Raw genomic sequence first — 26,087 nt, forward strand, 5'->3', positions numbered from 1 at the left:
GTCTAAATTATGACCTTTGTAAAATCTGTTTGAAATTATATGGCATACTGCAATTAGAATGCACTGAAGTAGTTTCATAGCCTTTGCTTTTGTCTGAATCTATATTAAAATGAAAGATTATAAAGCTGGATTGATTATATAATATTTTATATTTCTGGTACCTTAAGATAGCTGTAGATTGCATTATATTAAAAAATATGTTGAGAAAAACATGGCTACTCTAACTTGCTATTTCTAATTGTTTGGCTTTTCACATTTCTGTTTCTGCTTCTTTATCTCAATATTTTTCTGTACCTAGTAATTCAAAACGGATAAAATCAGATAATCAACATCTAAAATACTTATAAAATTTCTATGAAACAATAAGCAAAGGGCAAGCAACTCAAGAGGAAAATGAGCAAAAGATATGAATAGGTGTTTCATCTGAGAAGAAGCATGATTTAGACAATAAATATGAAGAAATGCTCATAATTAATAGGAAGGTACAAATTAAGGCCATAATTATATATCATTTTATATCTTAAAATTAAGAAATTCACATTAATATTGGAAAGAATGTGGATGAACATCAGCTACTTGTTGCTGGTGGGATTATAAATTGCTAAACACTTTGAGGGAAATAAAATCAGTATCATTCTGAAAAATTGAACATGCATGAAGTCCTTAACTCCTACTTAAGAGAAATTTTGGACATGTGAAACAGGAGACAAGTATCTGAACTTTGGTAACAAAAATGTCTAAAACAGAAAACAAAACAAAAGCAAGAAGCTCTTGACAAGAGAATGAATAATTAAAATGTGGCACATTAATGATATTGTATTACTTTGAAGTGACAGTAAACTATATGTAACAACATGGGTGAAATCTTGGGAACATTATTGAATGGAAATGTCAAATCCTATAAGACAGGAGCTTTTTTATATCATTTTTACAGAATTGCAAATAAGCAAAATAGTTATTGGGATATATAAATATGTGTTACACTTTTTAAAAAATAATGATACATACTAAATATAGGGTAGACATTTCAGAGGGTAGGGGAGTTGAGAGTGATGGGCATGGAATCAAGAAGGAGCCAATCAGTAGAACAAAGCCAGTAATTCACATTCAGTTCTTGAGTTGGGTAACAGGCACCTAGATTTTCATTTTATATGTTTCTTTGAATTTTATTGTGCTGCAAATAATTATTGTATGGAGCAATCAGTATGTTTAAAAATGAATAAAGCCATACTCAGAAGTCAAAATTTTGGAGATATTTCACCACTTCTTCTTGTTCCCCCACTGCTGCTTGAATTTCTAACAGCATTCAGTATTTCACTGGAAGTATCTTGTTTTAAAGCAGTTCTTCTTTGTGTCTGCCATTTGATAAGTCACACAGGAAAATGTTAGATGTGTAATCTAATCAGTGATTTGGGGTAAATAATTTGGGATTTTCCTTAGAATCTATTCAAGAGGTAGACTTTTAAAGAATACCACCCCCACCTCTAGCTAGATTCCTGTAAAATGAAAAACACCCAAAAAGTGAGACAGACATCAAAACTAGATTATTGTTGGATAGGTATTTGAATGATAATTAGCTAATTTTGCCTGAACTATTATAATATGATTAAAGAGATGAAAACGTAGAGTTACATGACAAAAAAAAAAAAACACAAATATTTGATTAGAAAAGTAGAATATTGTTAAAAATAAACATTTTAGAGTTAGAAGGACCCTGAGAATTAGTTCAGGCTCCTCATTTTTGAATAAAGGAGCATTGAGACCAAAGAAATAATTGACTAAGACCATGAAACTTGTTGAGATCGAAGTTAAGAAAGACTAGAACCTAGATTTGATGATGTATGTGTTAGTGTTTTCATGTTGGAAGGTTAAATCATAAATAAAAGAAACATTTAGATGTTCTTTATTAGGCAAGGTAAATAACTTAAGGCTGGAATGTGACCTTTGAGGAGATGATTTTTCTGATTTTAATTTAGAACCAATCAGGTTAACTCTATATTTCGTTTATTTGCAGATGCTTGATAAATGCACTTAGACAAATAACATGATTTTTTTTTTCTCTTTCTAAAAAGGAGTCAGTATGATCTATCATGTACAAATGAGTTCTGGACTGGAAGTGGTAGAATTGGACTCAGAATCAAGTTCTGTCAATAAGTGTCCATGTTGTCATTAATTCTTTGCACAACTTCTCAAGATCTCGCTTTCCCCACCAGTAAAAGGAAGAATTTGAATCAGATGGTCTGCAGAGACCAACTTCAAATCACTTTATAATTTTCATGGATTTTTAAGAGCAGATTTTACCTATTTTAAAGTGTTCTTATAGGTTCCATCATTAAAGTAAGGCAAGGAAAGGAGATAGAATCATTTAAAAATGAATGACACATGGTACTGAGTTTATATTCTAAGCGTAAACTGGGTTTTCTTTATCTTTCCTTTATTGCAGGTATAGTTGTTCTCCACATCTGCTTCAGGAAGAAAGTGCCTGTCATTCTTATTTCTCCGTGGGTTCATGCCAGCCCAGAACAGAGAATCAGGTGAGATTTAGGATTTTTTTTTTTTTTTAGTCTGTTGAAAAGGGAGCCAGGGACAGTATCAGGATTGTCTTTACTGAATTGTTGAGTGGTACCAAGTTGACTGAACCATGATTCAAAAGACCTGGCTTTCAATCATTCTTTAGCACTAATGGCTGGGTAAACTAGGGAAAGCCACTTTTCCTTTGATGGCTTTTAATTTTCTGCACAAAAAGGGTATGTTAGAATATATTATCATCAGTTTCAATTCTGATTTGAAATCATTATCACTTTTGTTGTAGATACCTGAAGGACAAAAATTGTGATTTTAAAGCATCATTTCCTATATCTTTTTCCTGGAAAAATCTAGAGGTACTTCTCAAGTTATGATAGATTAACCCATTGTAATTTGAAAATGTCCTAAGTTGCAACTGTCTTGAAAACACCTGACCTACTGAATTTCATAGCTTAGCACAGTACAGTGTAGAGTATCAGTTGTTTAGTCTTATAATGGTGGCTAACTGGGAGCTGTGGCTCACTGCCTCTGCCCGGCATCAAGAGAGAGTAGCATATTGCATATCAACAATTGTGGAAAGGGTCAAAGTTCAAAATTTGAAGTAAGGTTTCAGTGAATGTGTATTGCTAAAGTCAAAAAATCATAAGTCAAACTATCCTAAGTCAGGGACCACCTGTGATTGATTTTGAAGCGCAGGCTTTGAACATCAATCTGTTGTTGTACTGTAATTGAGTGACTAGTTTAAGAGATAAATGACGTTGTAAGGCACTTCAGAGTGAAACCAGAGTTTCTCCACTCCTGCTGGCAGTTGAGGTCTGTGTAAGCTGCATGCCTCTACAGCTGAGAAATGTGTTGTAGCTCCTAATGGTGGATTGCGCCCTCCACTATTGCAGAAGACTCCAGCAACTCACTGCCAGTTTCTTCTTTCTGGGTTCTTGTCTTGTGAATTCAAAGAATTCACAAGAGGAGAATGAGTGAGTTTAAGATTAGAATTTATTCAAGTGTAATTAGAAACAGAACTTCCACAGGGTGAGAGGACACCCAACAGGGGACTGAACAGTGGTTGCCAGTTGGGTGCGCTAATGTAGGGGTTTATATAGCTCTTGGGTCAATGCTATTGGTCCAAAGTTATGCTAGTCAGAGTTTGGAAAAGTACCAACACTATTGGTTAGCACTGTAGTCCCATTCAGGTCTTCCCCTCTTCTGTATGCCAAAGTGAGCCTGGTGGGCTCAGTCACCATGCCCATGCTTGCTGCTCATGCTCCAGTCTACCTGGGTCACTGCTCCACAGCTCCACACTGCTTCCCTGTGCCTCTTGGCAGTGATTAATGGACTGGCTGCATGGCTCAGTGGCCAGGTAGTTATGTCAAGAGTACTGCAGCAAAACAATTGTCTTAATTTTTGTATTCAACTTTACATATGGTTATTGAAAAGTTTATTTTTTATGTGAAGTTATTTGTCCTTCCATAATGTTATTTAGCTTTAGAGAGGGCACCTTTTTGACCATGTTAGTTTTGTTGTGATTGCAAATGACCCTGTGAAAATTAGCTTAATCAAAAAGGGGAAGTTATCAGGCTTTTGGGAGTGTTCCAGGAGACACTGAGATCCAAAGTCAGAAGTGCAGTGCGGCTGCACAATGGGAACCTGTGACCTAAGCATAGTTAGGTTTTCTGTCAGCTCTGAGCAGGGTGCCTCTTCTGGGCAGGTCCATATCATTCTTTACCATTTTTTTGGAAACTGGCTATCTTCATGTTTCCAATCTTTGTGATGGGAAGAGTAGTAGCCACTACTTTCCAAGCTTTGGGTCTTGCATTCCAGACTTCCAAAGATAGGTCTCTTCTTATATACCCCATCTAAGATTCCCCTGAACAGACTGACTCCTCAATGAGATGCCCCCAAACAAATCATGGGTCAGAGCAAGATCATTTTAAAACTTTGCATTGGCTCTTTGTTTCAAAGGTGTTCTCTGATAATGATCCGACTTATTCCTGCTAAAATGCAGATAGCTAATAATAAAGTATAGGAGTACTCCTTTTAGATGTATTTGCATTTAAGTTGGGATCAAAACATGAGCCAAAGCTGTATTTCTCAAACTGAATTCATAGGAATCCTTATTTCCAGTATATTAAAAAGATGAACATAAATGCAAGAAAAGTATTAGAAATTAAAGGGCAGGTTCTTGGGTTTCAGGGAGAGGAGGAAAATAAGAAACCACGTTGGTGTGGTTAGAGGTGGGAAACCAATAAAGCTCATAAGGGTTTTGCACTGTCCCTGGCACATAGTAAGAGCAAGGCTTTGTGTTAGCTGCCATTTGTTCCTACAAACATTAACCTTAACCATTTTTACTTCTGGTTATTTGAAGGTTATAATGATGTGTATCTGTTATCTGTTTAATATAAGGATGTATATTTAATATAAGGATGTATATCTGTTACCATTTAGTTGTTTGACAACACATTTTATAAATACAGTTTGTTTTTGAAAAATAGAATCAACTGCATAAAAGGATAGGAGTTTTGAAGCATTGTTTAAATTATTGACTTACCAAGAAAGGGAAAGAAAACAGAAATGGAGGACATAAGTGTTATTTTTGCTATAGATCTTTGGAGACTTGTGCAGTTACTAAATACACTTTTAAAAATTGGGAACAATGCTGGGTGCATTGGTGCCTGCCTGTAATCCTAGTGGCTTGGGAGGTTGAGACAGCAGGATCGCGAGTTCAAAGCCAGCTTCAGCAATGGCGAGGCATTAAGCAACTCAGTGAGACCCTATCTCTAAATAAAATAGAAAATAGGGCTGGGGATGGGGCTCAATGGCTGAGTGCCCCTGAGTTCAATCCCTGCTACTGCCCTGCGCTTCTCCCCTCAAAAATAGTTGGGAATATTAGCATATCAAGTTGTCATTCTTTTTTTTTTTTAAGTAATTTTTTAGTTGTCAATGGACCTTTATTTTATTTATTTATATGTGGTGCTGAGGATGGAACCCAGGGCCTCACGCATGCCAGGCAAGTGCTGTACCACAGAGCCAAAAACCCAGCCCCAAGTTATCATTTTCTTTTTAAATTTAATTAACTACTAGCCACTCTGTTTTGTTGTATGTTTTATTTTGTGTTGACATGGGTGAAAGCAGTGGGAGAAGGAATGCTCTTTCTCTTCACAGTCTTGTAAAGGGTGTATCATTTTGGCACTTTTTGTCTATGGTCATGTGAGCATTCTTTGTGTGGCCCTCCATTTTATGAAGATTTCTACTTAAAGGCATCTTTATTTGTATCAATATATTTGTAAGATGACTGTGGCTGCTTAGTAGCACCCTAAGACATTTAATATTCTTTTAGAAAAATATCTATGACTAATTAAGAGAAATATGGAGCTTAGGAGGAAGTCCTACTCATGAACATTTTATCCCAGTTTGGTCAAACAGCAACAATCGCCTGAACATTCTGTGTGTGTGTGTGTGTGTGTGTGTGTGTGTGTGTACATGTGTGTGCATGCTTTATGTGAATGAAAAAGAAGGCCACTGCCCTCCTTAAGTCTTTGTAATTAGAAAGTGTTAGACAGTATAAATGATATAGAAGGAAGGAAGGAAATGGGGAAAAAAATCTAAAACATAAGTTCTCAAGCTATTCAGTTAATTCTTTGTATGTATTGAGAAGGACCTCAAAAAGCCTATCCTAAAATCATACTTTAAAAGTACAGATTCAGTATTTTTTGAATAATTTTTGTGGATGTCTGTATGCTTAATTAAAGTGTAAGTTAATGAATTATTTGATTTTGAAACATATAGGGAAAGAAGTACAGATTTCAAATTTTTTCTTTGCTTTTTTTTAACATAATCATTTTTGAGTTTTCTTATAAAAATTGGGATATTTTGATGCTTCCCCCTCTAAATAGCAGAAATAATTTATGGTCTTTCTCCCTTCTACACAACTTTCTTCCCTTTCTTTTTTCCTATCACATAATTTTTGACCTTTCAAATTGGTTATATTTAGTCTTATTGCATGTTTTGTAGGAAATAAATCATGTATCATGTTTGTTTTTCTCCCTGCAATATCTTTAGCTGTTTCTTAATTATTTATAACGGGCCCATGAAATGTTTCAGAGTCCCATAGGAATGAATTCTTTGTACTCAATTCTCAATCAGTTAGTTGTGTTTCAAAATTCAAACCTTTTTTAAAAATTTTTTTTTCAGTTGTTGATGGACCTTTGTTTGTTTGTTTGTTTATTTATTTATATGGGGTGCTAGGATTGAACCCAGTGACTCACACAAGCCAGGCAAGCTATCTACCCTGAGCCACAATCACATCCCTCAAAATTCAAACTTTTGAGATCAGAATTAAGATTTGGTTTATGTTAAAAATCTTTACCTTCTTCCAGCTTCAGTAGATAATCCTGAGGTTTTGCTGTGTCTGGGGACTGGGCTTTCAAAAATAGGGTTTTTGTTTTTTAATGTGGTCAGAGATCATATGAGGAAAGCTTTTACAGAATTTTATCAGAAAGCAAGCTGGCCTCGAATGAAAGAATTCCTTGGCCCTATTGTTATGGAGGTCTGCTGTGGACTTAGACTGTCTAGAAGATTAGGTTCTTTAATATGGGCTTGTCTTTATCTCCTGTTTCTTGGATTTTTTTTTTAAATGGTTTTCATTTCCTACACCTGTTTAAAAATGATCCTGTTCAGGGACTTTCCTTTTACAATATTATGGATGTATTTGAAATCCACCTACTTATTATGAATAATAGCTAAATGATAATAAAAATAATATTAATAGCAGTTAGCATTTACTGTTCCTAGGGTTTTATTTAAGCAAGTGTTCCATCATTTATTCTTCCTAACAACCCTATGAGATAGATTCTATTATTATTCTAATTTTATATTGTTAGAAACAGTTGGAGAAGAAACTTGCCCAAGGTCACAGGATTAGGAAATAGCAGGGCCAGATTAAAATGTAGGTATCTAGCTTATGAATTTGACTGTATTGCTATTCTGCTTCTGGTGCATTGCTTCTTTCTTAATATATTTTTGATTATATTAAACATAGATTTTATTCTGTTGCTTAAAAAAGTAAGAAAACGCTTAGTAATAAAAAAGTGTTTGGAACAGAATGATTTGTCCTATCTTCTCTGACTGTATATTAGGTTAACATTCTATTTTGGGGAAGAATCTATTGATTTGTAATTGAACCCCAGACTTTGCTATGTTCTAATAATATTTTTGGTATTTGGTATGTTAATTTAATTCATTTATTTCTTTTGGAAATACTGTATCTACATAGATACATGGATGTCCGTATCCACCTTTTTTGAAAAGTTATTTTGAAAACAATTTTCCTGGTGCCAAATATTGTAGAATTCAAGTACAAAAAGTACAGCCAAGCTTCTGGAGAGTTGAATATTTTTAGGTGCCTGTTCTTTGTTTCTTTTTCTGGAGTTGCTTGTACTCCTGGTTTTGTTTCTTCCTGATAAATAATTTTCTCAGCTTTATTATTAGTGTTCAGTGGTCAGTCATGGGTATTAAGGTCACTAGCCTTCAGCTCCATAGATAATTATCTTGGTTGTATTCTTATTTGCTGAGAAAGGAACCACAAATCTCACATTTTTAAGGATGTCCAGTATTTTCCAGTGAGCTGTTCTTAGAAGAGCCCCGTTATGTGTTCAAGTGAGTTTCCTTTTCAATGAGGGGAAAGAGCCAGTGCTCTAAGAAGGGACTATGTGCAGGAAGAAAATGAATATCATTTGTCTAGTAAATGAAGAAAATCATTGTCCAGCTAGGTGCATTGGCACATGCCTGTCACCTAGGTATTTGGGTGTTGAAGCAGGAGGATCACGGTTTCAAGGTCAGCCTGGGCAACATAGTGAGCAAGATCCTCTCTCAAAATAAAACAAAGGTCTGGGCATGTAATTCAGTGATTAGTATCCCTGGGTTAATTCCCCAGTACTGCCAAAACAAAACAAAACAACATTGTCCAGGAAAAACTTTTGGGGTTTTAAGTTCTGATGTATTTTGAGATTATTAACTTGAAAACTTGAATTAGCCCTTAGCTTTTTCTTGGATTTGTGGTGTTGTTATGTAGCAAACTTTCTTTCTATAGCTCTTAATTTGGAGTTTGGAATGTTGATATATTTTAAGTCTGATTTATAAAAATGGTGTGTAAATCTAAATTAATGAGCTTTTCAATTATATAACTGTTTTAAAGAAGCAATGGGCCTTAAAAAATTTAAATTCTTTTCTCTGAAATTTATTCCAGCAAATAATCTGTGGTGACCTGAGCTGTCTTCTTTACCTTTTCTCTAGGTTCTTGTATTCCTTCTTTTTGCATACTTTACATACAGTCTAAGTTTCAGAATGATACGGCCTTAAGAATTAAAAAAAAAAGTACTACTACAATAATAACATTGATAAGAATATATGAAGTACATGCAAATAATTCACAATTCTGTAAAGATAAACTTTATTTCTTTATTTTATCTACCTTGATAAGACATAGTAATGAATACTATGTTTAAAAAAAGACATGTGTAATAACATCCACAAACTTTCATGTTAAGCAGAATGGGAAAATTATATGGTTGTATATGTGATGCAATACATATTTGTTTTTGAAAGAAAAGAGTAGTCATAAATTGTGTATCCTTCTTACTTATAACCTGACTAGAGTGGTAACCATTTATTCTAAGATTTAGCAGTTAGTACTTTGTAGACCCATGGAAAGTTTCTTATTTCTGCTTGATGAAGAATACTAGAGATAGCAGCTCTAAACTTGCCTAGGAGACAACAGGGGTAAATCTCCATGCTCCCAAGCTGAAAAAATGTATGGAAAAGAAGTTATCATTGAAATTAAGTGGTGGCCGATATATCCAAGGAATATTGTGGGAATTTGATTCATTTATTAATATTGTGATAGATGAATATGTCAAGATGGCAACTAGTGAGTAACAGAACAATGTGGTGGTAATATTAAGAAAAAATATCACCTTATAAGTCTTGGAATGAGAATAAATAATGATTGTTCAGAAGAGGAATCCATGTCCCTCTCTAAAGAGCCTGTTTTACTAAGATGTAAAAGTTGGGTCATGTACCTTTTCCTATCAAACTTTTTGTTAAATAAACTGTTGTAATGGTAAAAAAGAAAGGAAAAAAATACTAAAAATCTAAAAACAAGCAGAGACTGCTAGTGATATAATTCACATAAAACAACTTTATATTTTGAAATTTCAAGCATACAGAAAAGTTTAACCAGCAATACATTGGGCATCCAAATACCTTCAACTTTGTTTCAACAGTTATCAGAATCTTGCCCTATACATTTTCCCTTGGATATGTACATTTCAGGGAAGGGTGTGGTATTACTGAACCATTTGAAAGTAATTTTGACATTATGACATCTTTCTTGTAAATACTTTGTCTCTTGGAAATAAGGGTATTCTTCTGTAAGACCACTACATTATTTTTTCATATGTGAAAATAACAGTGTGATAATTACATTCTGTTAAATCCAGTTCTTATTTGAATTTCACATTTGTCCCCAAAATTTCATTTTCTAGCTTTCTTCACACAACAATCTAGTTAAGGCCCACATGTTGTATTTGCTTTTTTCCTTATTCTTTTAAAATCTACACAAGTTTTCCCTTTTTTCTCTCTTTCTTCCTTCCTTTCTTTTTTTCTTTTTATTTTTAGTACCAGGATTGAACCTAGAGGAGCTTAGCCACTGAGCCACATCCCTGGACCTTTAATTTTTTTTTTTTTTTTTTACTTTTTAATTTTGAGACAGGGTCTTTCTCTTTCTTTTAAAAAGATAATTATTTATTTATATATTTATTTATTTATTTTGAAGAAAGTACGACCAATTCCCTTGTGGAAATCCACATTCTCTGTTTGTTTCTTCCTGAGTCTGCCCAGTGAGGTTGGAAAATACTCTTCTCACAGGAGCAGGAAACCACAAGAGATACACAAAAAAAATTTCCCAGGGACTCGGTTAGTGACTGGAACTAGTTATTACTTGACAAAGGTTAAATGAGAACAATCTAGAGAGTTTTTCTTCAGGTTATTGAAGAAAAATTGGAAAAAGACTAGGAAAATAAAGAGGTTGAAGGGAATGTGTATGGTTCTGAGGCTGAAAGAGGGAAGAGGATGGGTTAGATGTTTAATTTGTGTGTTGGCTGAGTGGTTAAATGAATGAATCCCGCCTGTGATTCTCTGCATTGACCATGGGAAGCGTAGTGAGCCCACAGCAGCTTAGCTGCTTTTGGAAAAGCAAAAGAAGTTGTATGCATTAGATCTTTCACGAGTATATTCTGAGCTTTTCTGTGCGAGTATACACATAATAATAATATTTTGTACTGCTTCTTGTAAATTTTCAGGAACAAATTTGTAGCTGTGATCTTATATTTTGGCTGTATCTAATGTGCTTTATAATGACTATGCAGATACTTAGGTGGGAAGTTTCTTGGTATTGTAGTAGGAAGAGATTAAGAATCAGATCTTGGGGTTGAAATCTTGTTTCTACCTGTACTAGCAAGCAAGCCTGTTTAATTACCTTAGCCTCTGACTGTTTTCCTCTTTGTGATGATTTTAGTACACTGGTGTAGGGGAAACAGTCCTTGGAGTAAACAGACCTGTTTCTAAAACCTAGTTCTTCTGGATAGTATCACGTGGCTTTAGATTGCTTAAAATCTTTATTCTTGGGGTTCTCTTCATAAAAGTTGGATTGATACTTCATTAGATTGTTGTTAGAGTTAAAGAAATAATTCATGCAAAACACTTGAGTGTGGAGCCTGGCACATATGGTAGCTATTGACATGTGTTAGTTTCTTGGCAGCAGATTGTTGCAAGGATCAAGTTAAATGGTCAAATAAATGTGAAATCTCTTTGTAAAGAATAGTCCTATACAGAAAATTTAGGCAATGCCTAGGAAATAAAATACTGTTATAAAGCCATGTACTCATGAAACCTAAGTTTGATACAAAACTTGATTCTCTGCTTCTGCTGGCAGGTCAGGCTTACGCAAGCTGCAGCGTCTGCAGCTGAGAAAGCCTGTTTTAGTGTTAGCAGCTAATCACAGAACAGAATGCCTACCAGTTCAGCTCTAAGGGTTGCAGCTGGCAAAGCCTGATTCTTCTCTACTACCATTGAGTGTAATGTTGCAGCTCTTAGTATTGCAGCTCTAAATGGGGTGCTCTGACTTCCAGTGTTGCAGTAGTCTCCAGGTTCTTGTCTTGCAAATCCAAATAATGAAATACATGAGACAATGCAAGGCAAGAGTGAAAAGAGTATGATTATTTTAAGTGTGAAGAATAGAAATAACTCTTGCAGTGGCAAGAGAGGACCCCAGTAAGGGTTGCTGTCTGAGGGTAATAGTCTAGGGGTTTATATAGCATTTTGGTCAGTGCTATAGGTCCAAATTTTAAAAAAAATATATTTTTGTAGCTGTAGATGGACACAATATTTTTATTTATTTATTTTTATGTGCGGCTGAGGATCAAACTCAGTGCCTCACGCACGTAAGGCAAGTGCTCTACCACTGAGCTACAACCCCAGCCCAAAATGTTGATAGTTTAATTCAAGACAAATCTCTACTATGAAATGCTAGAGAATAGAATTTTCTCTTCCTTTCCCATTCTTTCTTTTGCCTTCTCTTTTTCTTTCTTTTATTTTCAATTCTTTACCTTTCCATTTTATTTCCTTCCATTCTGTTCTTTATCTTTTCCTTCCCTTCTTTCCTTTTAATTGCCTCTTTTTTTCCCCCCAGAGTTCTTATTCCATGTTTTTTGTGTAGGAAGTACTGACTATATTGCTTAATAGTGGTTGCTTTAACATTGGGTCCAAGAAGGCTTCTATACTTGTTTCATTGACTGAATTTGCAATTATGTTATACTCTCTGGACAAAAATTTTTATAGATGTAAGTTTCTGGGCAAGAATTTTTGCTTATTGTTTTGCAGGATCCAAAGTAATATATTTTATCATTGTGGTGTGGGAGGCCACCATGCCATGTGACCAGCATTTTCCTTCCCTGATTGGTGCGGCTCTGTTGGTCACTTCCCGTGATCTGGCAACATCAAAGTGGCTCTAGATGGAGGCCGATCTTGGAAGTCCTAAATTGTCACAAAATGTGTCTTCATGTGTAGGTGTGCCTTCCTACAGCCCCAGGGGTCCCTTACCTGTCCTTGTAACCCTGCCCCTCTTGACCTTTTTTGGATGGAAATTTCTAAAGAATCAGAGTCCCGTTCCCCCCCCCCCCCAATAAAAGACCACTCCCAAATTTGCTAGCTCTCTCTCACCAGCTTCTTGTGATATTCCTTGCTCTCCCATTTGGAGCTTGAGGCTGAGGGCAGAGGAGCTGTCCTGGGGCTTGATTTAAAGGTAAATTGTGTGCCTGTATTTTATTTGGTACCTTAGGAAATTCACTCGAACGACCTTAGTTTGGCTGTCTGCTCTGGTCTGGGACAGTATTGTGGGGATTTAAAAATTGATCTAGTAAGTTCTTTGCTATCTATTTTTGGGATGAGTTAAGAAACCCAGAGAGGAACATGGTCAAATTCATCTGGGGCAAGGACTATGTACCAGAATTTATAAATGGCTTGGAGCCAAGACTGGACATGGACAAAGCATGATCTCTAGTAGATCATAGCAATATATCTGATGAGAGAAACTAAGTGATTAGATCCTGAACCAGTTTGGTATGATTGGAGGCAAAAGCGTATAAACAATATTCCCTTAGGATATTGTCATTTGGTTGTGGGAGTTGAAGGAAAGGGAGGAAATGAAGTGAAACTGTTAGATAATCTAAGGTAGCTGCCAACTTTCCAGCTGGATGATTGTTTGACACTGGTCCTCCTCAGCTGTGTAGGAAAAATACAACAGATTTTAAAGAGAAAAATAATTTCTTATTTTCTAAGTATAATGATTTTTTAAAGAGATAATTTTAAACTTACAGAAAACTTGCAGAAATAATATAAAGAACATCCATGTACCCTTGATTAAGATTGTTAGCCTTTTGTCTCAGATACTTTATTATTCCACTTTGTGAATGAATGCTTTTGCATATATTTATTATACATATGTATTATTGACCCATTTGAGAGTTATATTGAATACATCATAGCCCTTTAGTCCTAAATACTTCAGTGTAAATTTCTAAGAATGTGGATAATCTTTTACACTAACAGGCTAAACACTTGAGTAAGACTTAACATTGTTACATTACCCCCTTTTTTTAAAAAAAATATTTTCTAGCTGTCTATGCATATTTATTTATTTATTTATTTGTGGATCACACATGCTAGGCAAGTGCTCTGCTATTGAGCCACAACCCCAGCCCCACATTACTTTTCCTTAGTCATTTTCTAATTGTAAACTGACCAAACAAATTCCCTTTTATAGCAATTTTCTTCTTTCCAGTACAGGAGTTAGTTAGTCTGTAATCATATATTATTGGGTTTAGATGTCATGTATTTTTAGTACCTTTTTTTTTTCCTTGTATCACGGATTGAACTTAGAGGCACTTGACCACTGAACCACAACCCTAGCCCTGTTTTGTATTTTATTTAGAGACAGGGTCTCACTGAGTTGCTTTGTACCTTACCTTTGCTGAGGCTGGCTTTGAAATCACGATACTCCTGTCTCCCAAGCTGCTGGGATTACAGGTATGTGCCGCTGTGCCCAGCTTAGTACCTTTTAATTTGGAATAGTTCTTCAAATTTTCTTTGTCTTACAAGGGCAATTCAAAACTATGCAGCCTTCTTCCCTCCCCCTTTTTTCCACAGCATATTTTCATTTTTGGTTTGTCTAATGTTTTTTCTTGGTAACAATTCAGGTTACTTGTTCCTGGATAGAATATTACATAAAGAATGTGCCTTTCTTAGCATATCACTTCTGGAGTGACCTGTACCTCATTTGGGATGTAGATTTTGACCACCCGTTTCATTGTCTCATTTGTCAACTAAATAGTTACTGTATACTTTCCTTGCAACTAATAAAAAGTCTATGGGAAGGGAGGTACTATTAAAACTATTAAAACATACTGCTTCTGGGAGGGGTGGGCTGGGGTTGTGGCTCAGTGGTAGAGTGCTTACCTCACATGTGTGAGTCACTGGGTTCAATTCTCAGCACCACATATAAATAAATGAATAAAATAAAGGTCCATCAACATTTAAAAATATTTTTTAAAAAACATATTGCTCCTCATAAAACGTTATCCTTTGTATATAGACTCCATTGATCAAACTAGCTTGAATCAGTCTACTGTTAGGGTTGTGAAGTGATTTTTTTTTCCTATTTTACCTTGTCCTCTACATTTACCAGTCATTATTTAGTATTTTACTGTAATAAGAGCCCTTTTAGTTATCTGTGTATATTTGAATTATTTTTAGTATGCATTTGTGGTTTCTTATTTTTCCCCCAATGGGTAACAGTTTATTACTTTCCTTCAGTATTTCAGATGTCATCATTGGGATTATTTCATGCTGGCTCCTGTGTCCTTTTACATGCTACCATCATTCTTTTTTAGCTTATCATCATTTTTTTATTCTTTATAAGGAACAAGGCTCAACTTGTTCCTTTAATGCCCAACATTGGAGTCAGTCGTTTCCCCTAGGAGCCACAGTCCCTCCTACTTGAGAATGCTATTAGAAACCAAGATCTGGACACTTGATATGTAAATTGCTGCTGAGTATCTGTTTTGGGGCCACATCAGGGAACAAAGCTAGAAAATATATGTCTTGATACACACACACACACACACACACACACATATACATATGTATATGCGATTCATGTGTATGTTTATGTTAAATGGATATATGTATGAACATGTTTGTTGTTTTTTTAGAAATTGAATTCACATTGGTACCTCTAATTCTCCCTTTTTCTCTTGTGAGGACATGGTTTCCAACAATACCAACAGTTTTACTCATTTGCTTTAAATGAGTATTATCTCAGATAGTTTTAGAATTGCTTCATCTGTATTGTTAAAAAAATTAAAATACAAAAACAACACCCTACCCTATTAGATAACCAACTTTGGTTTCTGGTTTATCCTTCTAATGTTTCTTTTTATTATGATAAGCAGATATGTATATTTTCTTATTTCCTTTTTTCCCACAACATAAAAGATAGCATACTATCTAATGAAGCACTGCCATTTAGCTGTTTTCACAGAAAGGTATACTTTGGAAATAATGCCACATCAGTTCATAGAGATCATTATTATTTATGTGTGTGTGTGTTTGTGTGTGTGTGTATGTGAGAGAGTGTGTTTACCAGTTTTTTCATCCTGACTTCTATCTGTAATCCAGGTAGTTTCAAGTATTTTGTGGTTATACACTGCTGAACTCAGTAATCTTGTGTTGTCTTATACTGTTGGAGCTGAGTCTTCAGAATAAATGTTAGAGTGAGATTACTTGATCAAAGTGATAAATGCTTATGTAGTTTTGTTAGATATCATCATATTTCCTATGTAGAGTTGTACTGTCTAGCTTTCGCACCAGCAGTGTTTGAGAGTGCTTTTTACCCCACATCCTCTCCAAGAGACTGTATTGTCAAGCTTTTGAATTTTCATCAAGCTGAAGGGCAAAGAAATAATATCTCAGTGTAGTTTTCATATGAGTGAAGTTTAGTATCTTTTCAGATTTCCAAAAATATAGAGAGAGCTATACAGATATATAGGGAGATTTCTTTTCATCATTTTCCATTTTTTTAGGAATTTTGGACTCTAGTTATTAAGATCTTTGTATGTTGGGAGTGTTAGCTCTTTATCTGTAAATTAAAATATCTGCAATATATGTTTTGCCATTCAAAGTTGTTTTTCTGTAGTCGCAGTTATGAATGATTCATTCCTATTAATGAATTCCTATTAATGATTCATTCCTATTAATGAAAAATAATGAATATTATTTTGAGTAATAGTTATAAAACTATAATGAACTAGAAATGAATTTGCTATGTATAACAGGAAAGGAATGAGGTAGTTATCTATACTAGAGAAAAGGGGATAATTCTCTCTGTTCTATTGTCAGTACTCTATAATCTTACATTTTAAAGCCCAAGCCAGAAAATCTGCTATTTCATTTACACAATATGCAGATTTGTTTATTTCACTTTCAACTTTTTATTACAGAAAATTTCAAATATCCATATAGTTAACCTCATAGACCTATCATGTTGCTTCAGTAATTTTCAATTCTTGAACATCGTTGTGCCAAATGTCCTAGATTGTAGGTTTCCAGTTATTGTGAATTATCTTTATAAAAAGGAAAGTTTGGACTGGCCTAGCAGACTTTGACTAACTGACCCTCCAGATTTTCTGGCCTTTTATCAGTGGTCTTGGCACTAGACCTGACTTCCTTTAGGCTTCTGTGACTCCACCATCTCTTCAAATCTAAAGTTTACAGAAAAAGATGAGAAAAATAATAGACCAGATACTAATAATGTTGCCACGAAATCAGTGAAATAATTCAAAAGACTTCACTGATGAATTAAGTTATATCTTTTATTTCAGGTCAAGGTTATACTATTTACCTTGGTTTTCTTTTTTCCTCATTCAATGTTATTAGAATAGAACCAACAAACATCATTTATCAATTAGTCTAAGAAGACAACTTACTGACATTTGCTAACCAGAATCTAAATGTAACACAGAAAATGTTTATAAATTCTGATTTGCTTAATGGGATTTTCTTTGTACAGTTATTTTAAACTAAATCATGTTGCTTTCATATGATAGCTTCCACAGAAATTATTTTATTAATTTAGTATATTAATTCTCAGTTTATCAAGAGTCTGTGTTTAATTTGAAAGAATGATTAGAGATTACTAGAGTTCTGGGATTTCTTAATTTCATTTAATTTTTAAGGGCCTGTATTCTACTTGGAACAACATTCTTGATACATTGAAATCCAGTTGAAGTACTGCATTAGAATTATATAGAATACATTTTTCTTCTTGCTCAAGTAGAAACTGATCAGTCACTTAGTAATCATATGCTGAGAATTCCAATATTCTTCTGAAAATACTTTAACAGGCAGGAAGGAAAATCAATCAGTGAACTTATCTAATGGTTATAAATCATTTTTATAAGTAAAGTTCACATTCAGTATATTTTCTTCGTTGAGAATAGTAATGGTGATGATCTCGGAAGACAGACTGCTTTCTGACAAGAAGTGGATGGAAAGTACTATTATAATCACAGGGCACCTTGTTGCATAGGCCTGTGTTGATTATTATTTTTACAGTGCCTATCTTTTGTGAACTGCCTAGATGGACTAAAATGCTACCTCTTGCTCATGTTTTCATTTCTTGACCTGTCATTTTTGTGTCTTTCTGTTTTTAGTTTATGATCTGTATCCTGTTTCTGAAATTATATCTTTCCACCAAAAAAGTGTTTTCTTATAGCCAGCTAGACAGACAGACAGATATAGACATGAACATTTTATAATTAATACTTGCTCCTAGACATGACTGGGTTCCACTTTTGAGGATTAGGAACATCAATTGTAATTTCATGATTAGTTTATTATGAAACAGGGTATTTTTTTTATTAGTTTGTGGAATATAATAGCATTCTTGATTAGAAAACAGCATGGTAAGTCATCAGTTTTGCACCACTTGCCAAAAACATGAGACAGATGTGGGGTGTGTGTTTTTGTATAATTAAGACCTTTTCCCCTTAGTTCATGTTAATTGAGGTTTGTGCACTTAGAGTTTCTACTACCTAGAATTTCTACAGGTTTCTGGTGTTGTTTTTCTTTTATTTTTCAGTTTTGATTGTTAAAATATGAGTGCACATATTTTTCTCTGGGGAGTCTCATTTTTAAACTGGTGTAAGGAGAATTCTAGATGTGGAAATAGAAATAAAGTAAAAACAGAGAACTAAATACCTAAACCCTGCAATGAACTTGGCTATTATTTCTGTGGAGTGTTTGTGAGTTTCACTTGGCTTGAATGTCAAGTTCAGGCTATCAAAATAAAAATCTTCTAATTTCATTTATAGGCCTCTCCTTTAAATGTGGTCAGGAAACTGGATGCTCTATTTTAATGTTGTATATGAATTTTGAAGTTAGCACTGTGTCAGGGTATGTTGGTTTGAAATTTTTGTTATGATAGGTTTTAGATAAATTAAATTCTATATTTCAGGAATAATATTCAATCTTAGATGCTTTATTTTCTAAAATATTGTGATAAAATATACATGACCTAAAAATTGCAACTTTTAACCATGTTTAAATGGATAATTCAGTGGCATTTTTTTCCTTTAGAGTGTTTTATAATCATTACATCTATTTATTTCTAGAAGTTTATCATCCCAAACCGAAAGTTGTACCCATTGAGCAATAATTCCCCATTGCTCTCCCTCTCTTCTGGTCCTTAATAACCTCTATTCTACTTTATGTCTCTGTGAATTTACCTAGTTCAGATATTTCATGTGAATGCAATCATAAAACATTTATTGTTTTGTATCTGGGTGTTTTCCCTTGGTATAATGTTTTCAAAGTTCAACCATGTTGTAGCATATATCAAAACCTTATTTTTTTAAATAGCAGATTAATATTCCATTGTATGTTTGTATCCCATTTTATTTATGCATTTATCTGTTGATGGACACTTGGGTTATAGCCACCTTTTGCTATTGGGAAAAGTGCTGCTAATAACATTGATTTCTATATATATATAATATTATATGCACCCACATATGTGTATATATATTTATATGTATTTACATTTATACATATTTGATTCCCTGTTTGAGTTCTTTTTTTTGTTTGTTTTTTACATATTTTTATTTATATATAACAGAAGAATGCTTTACAACTCTTATTACATATTTAGAGCACAATTTTTCATATCTCTGGTTGTATACATAGTATACTTATACCAATTTGTGTTCTCATACGTGTACTTTGGATAATAATGATCATCACATTCAACCACCATTAATTACCCACTGCCGCCTCCCTTGCCTTCCCACTCCTCTGCCCTATCTAGAGTTCGTCTATTTCTCCCATGCTCCCCCTCCCTATCTGCCGCAGTCTGGCTGGGCACAAAATCACGAGCCACTCAAGCAGGAACAAAGTTTATTTTTTGAAACTGCCGCCAATGTCCGGTACCGCCCGGGAAGATTTTTTTCCACCCACACGGCCTCCTCTCAGAACCGCAGAAAGCGCTCCTCCCCCGGAACTCCCTCCTACTGTACTTCTCCAACCAATGGGAACTCTCCAGGAGTCCCGTAGCCGGCCTAGGTGAACAGCAGGAATCCAATATCCATATGAATGCAAATCTTAACATAATCATATCATCTCAATGGCTAGCTGGCGTCACCTTTGCACCAAAAATGCCATGCATCATATACTTGGCTCTTAGCACCTATCCCACTATGAATCAGCTTCCTTATATATGCACACATATATATTATATCTTATATCAAAGAAAACGTCCGGCACCTGTTTTTTGGGGGGATTAGCTAACTTCACTTAGCATTATCTTCTCTAACTCCATCCATTTACCTGCAAATGCCTTGATTTTATTCTCTTTTATTGCTGAGTAATATTCCATTGTGTGTATATGCCACATTTTTTTTTATCCATTCATCTATTGAAGGGCATTTAGGTTGATTCTACAATTTACCTATTGTAAACTGTGCTGCTATAAACATTGGTGTGGCTGTGTCCCTGTAGTATGCTGTTTTTAAGTCCTTTGGGTATAGACCGAGGAGAGGGATGGAGAGACCCAGAATAGCTAAAGCAATCCTTAGCAGGAAGAGTGGTGCAGGTGGCATCACTATACCAGACCTTAAACTGTACTACAGAGCAATAATAGCAAAAACAGCATGATATTGGCACCAAAAACAGACTTGTAGACCAATGGTACAGAATAGAGGACATAGAGACTAACCCACAAAACTACAATTATCTTATATTAGACAAAGGTGCCAAAAACATGCATTGGAGAAGAGACAGCCTCTTCAACAAATGGTACTGGCAAAACTGGAAATCCATATGCAACAAAATGAAATTAAACCCCTATCTTTCACCAACCACAAAACTCAACTCAAAATGGTTCAAGAACTTAGGAATACAACCAGAGACACTGCTTCTAATGGAAGAAAAAGTAGGCCCTAATCTCTATCATGTGGGATTAGGCCCTAACTTCCTTAATAAGACTCCTGTGGCACAAGGATTAAAATCAAGAATTAATAATTGGGATGGAGTCAAATTAAAAAGTTGCTTCTCAGCAAAAGAAACAATCTGTGAGGTGAATAGGGAGCCTACATCTTGGGAGCAAATCTTTACCCTCACACATCAGATAGAGCACTAATCACTAAGGTATATAAAGAACTGAAAAAACCTGACACCAAAAATCAAATGACCCAATCAATAAATGGGCCAAGGACCGGAAGAGACACTTCTCAGAGGATGATGTATAATCAATCAACAAACACATGAAAAAATGTTCATCATCACTAGCAATTAGAGAAATGCAAATCAAAACCACTCTAAGATTTATCTCACTCCAGTCAGAATGGCAGCTATTATGCATATAAACAACAATAAGTATTGGTGAGGATGTGGGGAAAAAGGTTCTCTCATACACTGCTGGTGGGACTGCAAATTGGTACAGCCAATATGGAAAGCAGTATGGAGATTTCTTAGAAAATTGGGAATGGAACCACCATTTGACCTTGTTTTTAGTTGTTTAGAAAGCAGAATTACTGCATCATATGGTAACTATTTAACTTTTTGAAGAACCACAAAACTTGTTTTTCATGGTGACAGATACATTTTACATACCACCAGTAAAACACAAGGATTTCACCTTTTTTATATCCTGGCTAGCCACCTGTTAGTTTCCATTGTTTGGTTTATAGTCATTCTGGAGAATACGAGATGGTATTTCATTGAGGTTTTGATGTGCATTTCCTCAGTGAGTAGATAATATTGAGCATTTTTTTATTGTGCTCACAGGTTATATGTATGTGTCTTCTTTGGCGAAATGTCTATTCCTTTTTTCATTTTTAAATTGATTTGTCTTTTTGTTGTTGAATTATAGGAGTTCTTTATGTACTCTGGATGTTAAGCCCTTATTAGGTATAGAAGTTACAAAGACTTGCTCTTGTTTTGTCTTTTTATTCTGTTGATAATGTCCTTTGTTGATAGTGTCCTTTGATATACCAAAATCTTTTATTTTCCTCAAGACCCGCTCATCTATTCTTCCCTAATTCCTATTATTTTTCCCTGTTTGCTTATATATGTAAGTATGTATGTATGTATATATTTTTGTGGAGTCAAAACCAGGGCCTTGCAGATCCTAGGTGAGTATCTGTCACTGAGCTACCAACATGCTTAGTCCTTAAGTTAATTTTTACATGTGGATATTTCAGTTTTATCAGTAACATTTTATTTTGAGGAGACTGTCCCTTCCCTTTGTTGAAAATTAATTTGCCATACCATGTGAGGGTTTTACCTAGGTTCTCTGTTCTATTTCATTGGTCTATATGGCCATTTTTATACCAATACTACATGTTTTTGATTACTGCAAAATGATTTATTTTTAACTGGCTATTTTATTACTCTTAATGTATTCCTTTAAAAATATTTATATGCTTAAATTCTACTTTTAATAGTTTGATTTAGTTGGCAATAGTTCAAAAAGAATTACAAATTTAGGATGAATACTGATGTAGTTATGCAAGAAAAAGTAATGTTAAATATGGCAAAATTTTACTTATTTGATTGTTATTATATTTTCTTTGGAAATTATATATTGGGGAGAAAAAGACAAAAATGATTACTTCATACTTCCTACTTGATTACAGAAAGAATACCAGAATAAAAAAGACCAATTATTTACATGTCAAGCAAATGATCCTTTAATTTAATGTTACATGTCACTTTTATTTTAGAACCAGAAGTAATCTACTTGCATAAATTCTTCAGGGACTTCAAAAAAGAAAATCGCTGGTAATTGGGGAGGAATGTGTTCAGTTAGGAGCTAGCAGTGACAAACTCTTACAGCCAGACCAGATTGACTGTTTAGGCTTTTTTTATGTGATAAATATCTTACTGATTTTGTGTCATTTCAGACTCAATAACGATTAAAAAATTGGGAGACTATCCAATGTCATTTTCTTTTACTTTATTAATGCACATTTTAATGTTTTTAATACTACATTATAGTTATAATAATAGAGTTCATTTGGACATATTTTACGTTTGGATAAATTTTGCTCCATTTCAATTCCCAGTTATTACACTTTCCCACCTCTCCTTCCATCCTCTGTTCCCCTTCTTGTTCTGTTTATTTATGGTTTTTATTAAAATTGGTACTTTATAGATAGACAAAGATAGAATTCACTATGGTATATGCATATGTGTGCATAGCATAGTTTGGTCAATTTTATTCTGCAGTTACTCCCTTTTCTAGTCTCTGCTCTCTCCCCCTTCTTCTACGTCATTAATCTCCCTTCTATTTTCATAGGATTCCCCCGACTCCTGCTGTTTTTTCTTACTTTGATCTAGCTTCTGCATATGAGAGAAAATATTTGATTCTTGACTTTAAGATACAGTCGATCAACAAATATATGAAAAAATGTTCAACATCTCTATCAATCAGAGAAATCCAAATCAAAACTACTATAAGATTTCATCTCCAGTCAGAATGGCAGTTATTAAGAATACAAGCAACAATTAGTGTTGATGAGGATGTGGTGAAAAAGGAACACTCATATATTGCTGGTGGGACTGCAAATTGGTGCAATCACTCTGGAAAGCAGTATGGAGATTCCTTAGAAAACTTGGAATGGAACCACCATTTGACCCAGCTATATCACTCCTCAGTTTATACCCGAAGGACTTAAAAACAGCTTACTACAGTGACACAGCCACATCAATGTTCATAGCAGCACAATTCACAATAGCTAAATTGTGGAACCAATCTAGATGTCTTTCAATAGATTAATAGATAAAGAAACTGAAGTGTGTGTGTGTGTGTGTGTGTGTGTGTGTGTGTGTGTATATATATATATATATATATATATATATATATATATATATATATATGGAATATTACCCAGCATTAAAAGTAAAAATCATGGCATTTGTAGGTAAATGGATGGAGTTGGAGAATATCATGCTAAGTGAAGTAAGCTAATCCTAAAAAAACCAAAGGCTGAATGTTTTCTCTGATAAGTGGATGCTGATCCATAATGGGGGTTGGGGGGAGCATGGGAGAAATGGAGGAAAGATGGATAGGGCAAAGGGAAGGGAGGGGAAGGGAGGAGGCAGAGTGGGAAAGATTGTGGAATGAGATGGACATCATTACCCTAGGTACACATATTAAGACACAAATAGTGTCACTATTTTGTGTGCAACCAGAGAAATGAAATATTGTGCTTTATTTGTGTACTGTGAACTGAAATGCATTCTGCTATCATGTATAACAAATTAGAATAATTAGGATAATTTAAAAAAGAGTCTGGGTTATTTCATTTAATATGTTGTTCTCCATTTCCATTCATTTATCAGCAAATACTATAATTTCATTCTTCTTTATGGCAGAGTAAAAGTCCATTGTGTGTATATGCCATATTTTCTTTATCCATCATCTGACAGGCACCTGGACTGAGTTATAACTTGACTTTTGTGAACTGCACTGCTATAAACATTGATATGCCTATATCACAACAATGTGGTGATTTGGGTTCTTTTGGATAAATACCAAGAAGTGGGATAGCTGGGTTATAAGATGGTTCTATTCCTAGTCTTTTGCGGAATCTCCATACTGCTCCATCGAGTTTTCCAAAGTGATAATATAATTTGCAGTCCCACCAACAATGGATGAGTGTACCTTTCCCCCCACATCCTCACCAGCATGTATTATTTGTATTATTGATGATTGACATTGTAACTTGATAGAGATGAAATCTCAGTGTAGTATTGATTTGCATTTCCATGATTGCTAAGGATGTTGATTTTTTAAATATATTTTTTGGCTATTCGTGTTTCTTCTTTTGAAAAGCAGTTTTTCCTTTATTCTCCCATTATTTGGGGTTTTTTGGTGTGTTCTGAGTTCTTCACATATTCTAGATATAGTCCCCTGTTGTAGGAGTAGGTGGCAAAGGGTTTTTTCCCATCCTACAGGCTCTCCCTTCATGCTCTTAATTGTTTCCTTTGCTGTGCAGAAGCTTTTTAATTTGATGATGTCCCATTTATTAATTCTTCTTTTTATTTCTTGAGCTTTAGGGCTCTTGATTAGGAAGTTGGTGCTTGCACCAATATGTTGAAATTTTGATGCTGTTTTCTTCTTAGGTTGCAAAATTTCTAGTCTAATTCCTAGGTCTTGGATGCACTTGGAGTTGATTTTTTTTTAAGTTGTAGTTGGACATTTATTTATTTATTTTTATGTGGTGCTGAGGATTGAACCCAGTGCCTTGCACATGCTAGATGAGTGCTCTACCAGCCACAACCCCAGCTCCTAGAGTTGATTTTTGTGCAGGGTGAGAGATAAGGATCTAGTTTTATTATTCTCTATATGGATTACCAGTTTTCTCAGCACCATTTAATGTTATATTTCCTTCAACATATGTTTTTGTCACCTTTTTCAACTATCAGATGATTGTATTTAAGTGGATTTGTCTTTGTGTCTTCTGTTTATTCCATTGGTCTTCATCTATTTTGATGCAAATACCATGCTGTTTTTTTGATACTATCACTCTGTAGTATTATTTCAGATTGGATATTGTGATGCCTCCAGCATAATTATTCTTGATTAGTATTGCTCTGGACTTTTAGTCTTCCATAAGAATTTTAGGACTGCTTTTTTTCTAGTTTTGTAGAGGATGTCATTGATATTTTGATAGGAATTGCAGTGAATCTGTGTATCACTGTTGATTCTATAGCCATTTTGACAATATTAATTCTGCCTATTCTTGAAAAAGGGAGGTCTTTCTATCTTCTAAGGTTTTATTCAGTTACTTTATTTAGTCTTCTATAGTTTTCATTGTAGAGGCCTTTCACCTGTTTAATTAGATTTATTGCCAAGTATTTTGTTATATTTTATTTTTTCCGAACTGGGGATTGAACCCAGGTACTTAACCACTGACTCACATCCCCAGCCCTTTTTATTTTTTATTTTGAGACAAGGTCTTGTTAAATTGCTTAGAGCCTCTCTAAGTTACTGAGGATGGCCTTGAACTTGCTATCTTCTTGCCCTGAACCTCCCAAGTCACTTATATTACAAGTATGCACGACCATATCCAGCTTTTATTGTCTTCTGTAGTTTTCATTGTAGAGGTCTTTTACCTGCTTAGTTAGATTTATTCCCAAGTTTAAGTTTTTGAGGTTATTGTGACTAGAATAACTGTCCTCTTTTCTTTCTCAGCTGATTCAGTATTGGAGTAGAAAGAAGCTATTGATTTTTTGTGTGTTGATCTTGTATTCTACTACTTTGCTGACTTTGTGCATCTGCTCTAGAAGTCTTCTGGTAGAGTGTTGGGTCTTCTTGATACAGGATCATGCATGTCATCAGCAAATAGATAATTGGATTTATTTTCCTATTTCTTCCCTCCCTCTCTCCCTCC

The 26,087-nt window shown here is 34.6% G+C and overlaps 1 protein-coding gene across 8 annotated transcripts in view; it reads left to right on the forward strand.

Annotated features, from left to right (window-relative positions):
- The first annotated feature begins 1,110 nt into the window (after window positions 1-1,110).
- Wdfy3 (WD repeat and FYVE domain containing 3) overlaps window positions 1,111-26,087 on the forward strand; it is a 221,872-nt gene continuing 196,895 nt past the window's right edge. For 2 of the 8 annotated variants that reach the window (XM_048784720.1, XM_048784721.1), the window contains exon 1: window positions 1,112-2,534. In XM_048784720.1, the coding sequence (XP_048640677.1) occupies window positions 2,383-2,534 (152 nt within the window). In that variant the 5' untranslated portion in view covers window positions 1,112-2,382. Of the gene's footprint in view, window positions 2,535-26,087 lie in introns of all 8 variants that reach the window. The other 6 variants (XM_048784723.1, XM_015499206.2, XM_048784724.1 and 3 more) reach the window with 5 other exon arrangements.

Source organism: Marmota marmota, unplaced genomic scaffold (genome assembly GCF_001458135.2).
Source record: "Marmota marmota marmota unplaced genomic scaffold, marMar, whole genome shotgun sequence".
NCBI classification, from domain to species: Eukaryota; Metazoa; Chordata; class Mammalia; order Rodentia; family Sciuridae; genus Marmota; species Marmota marmota.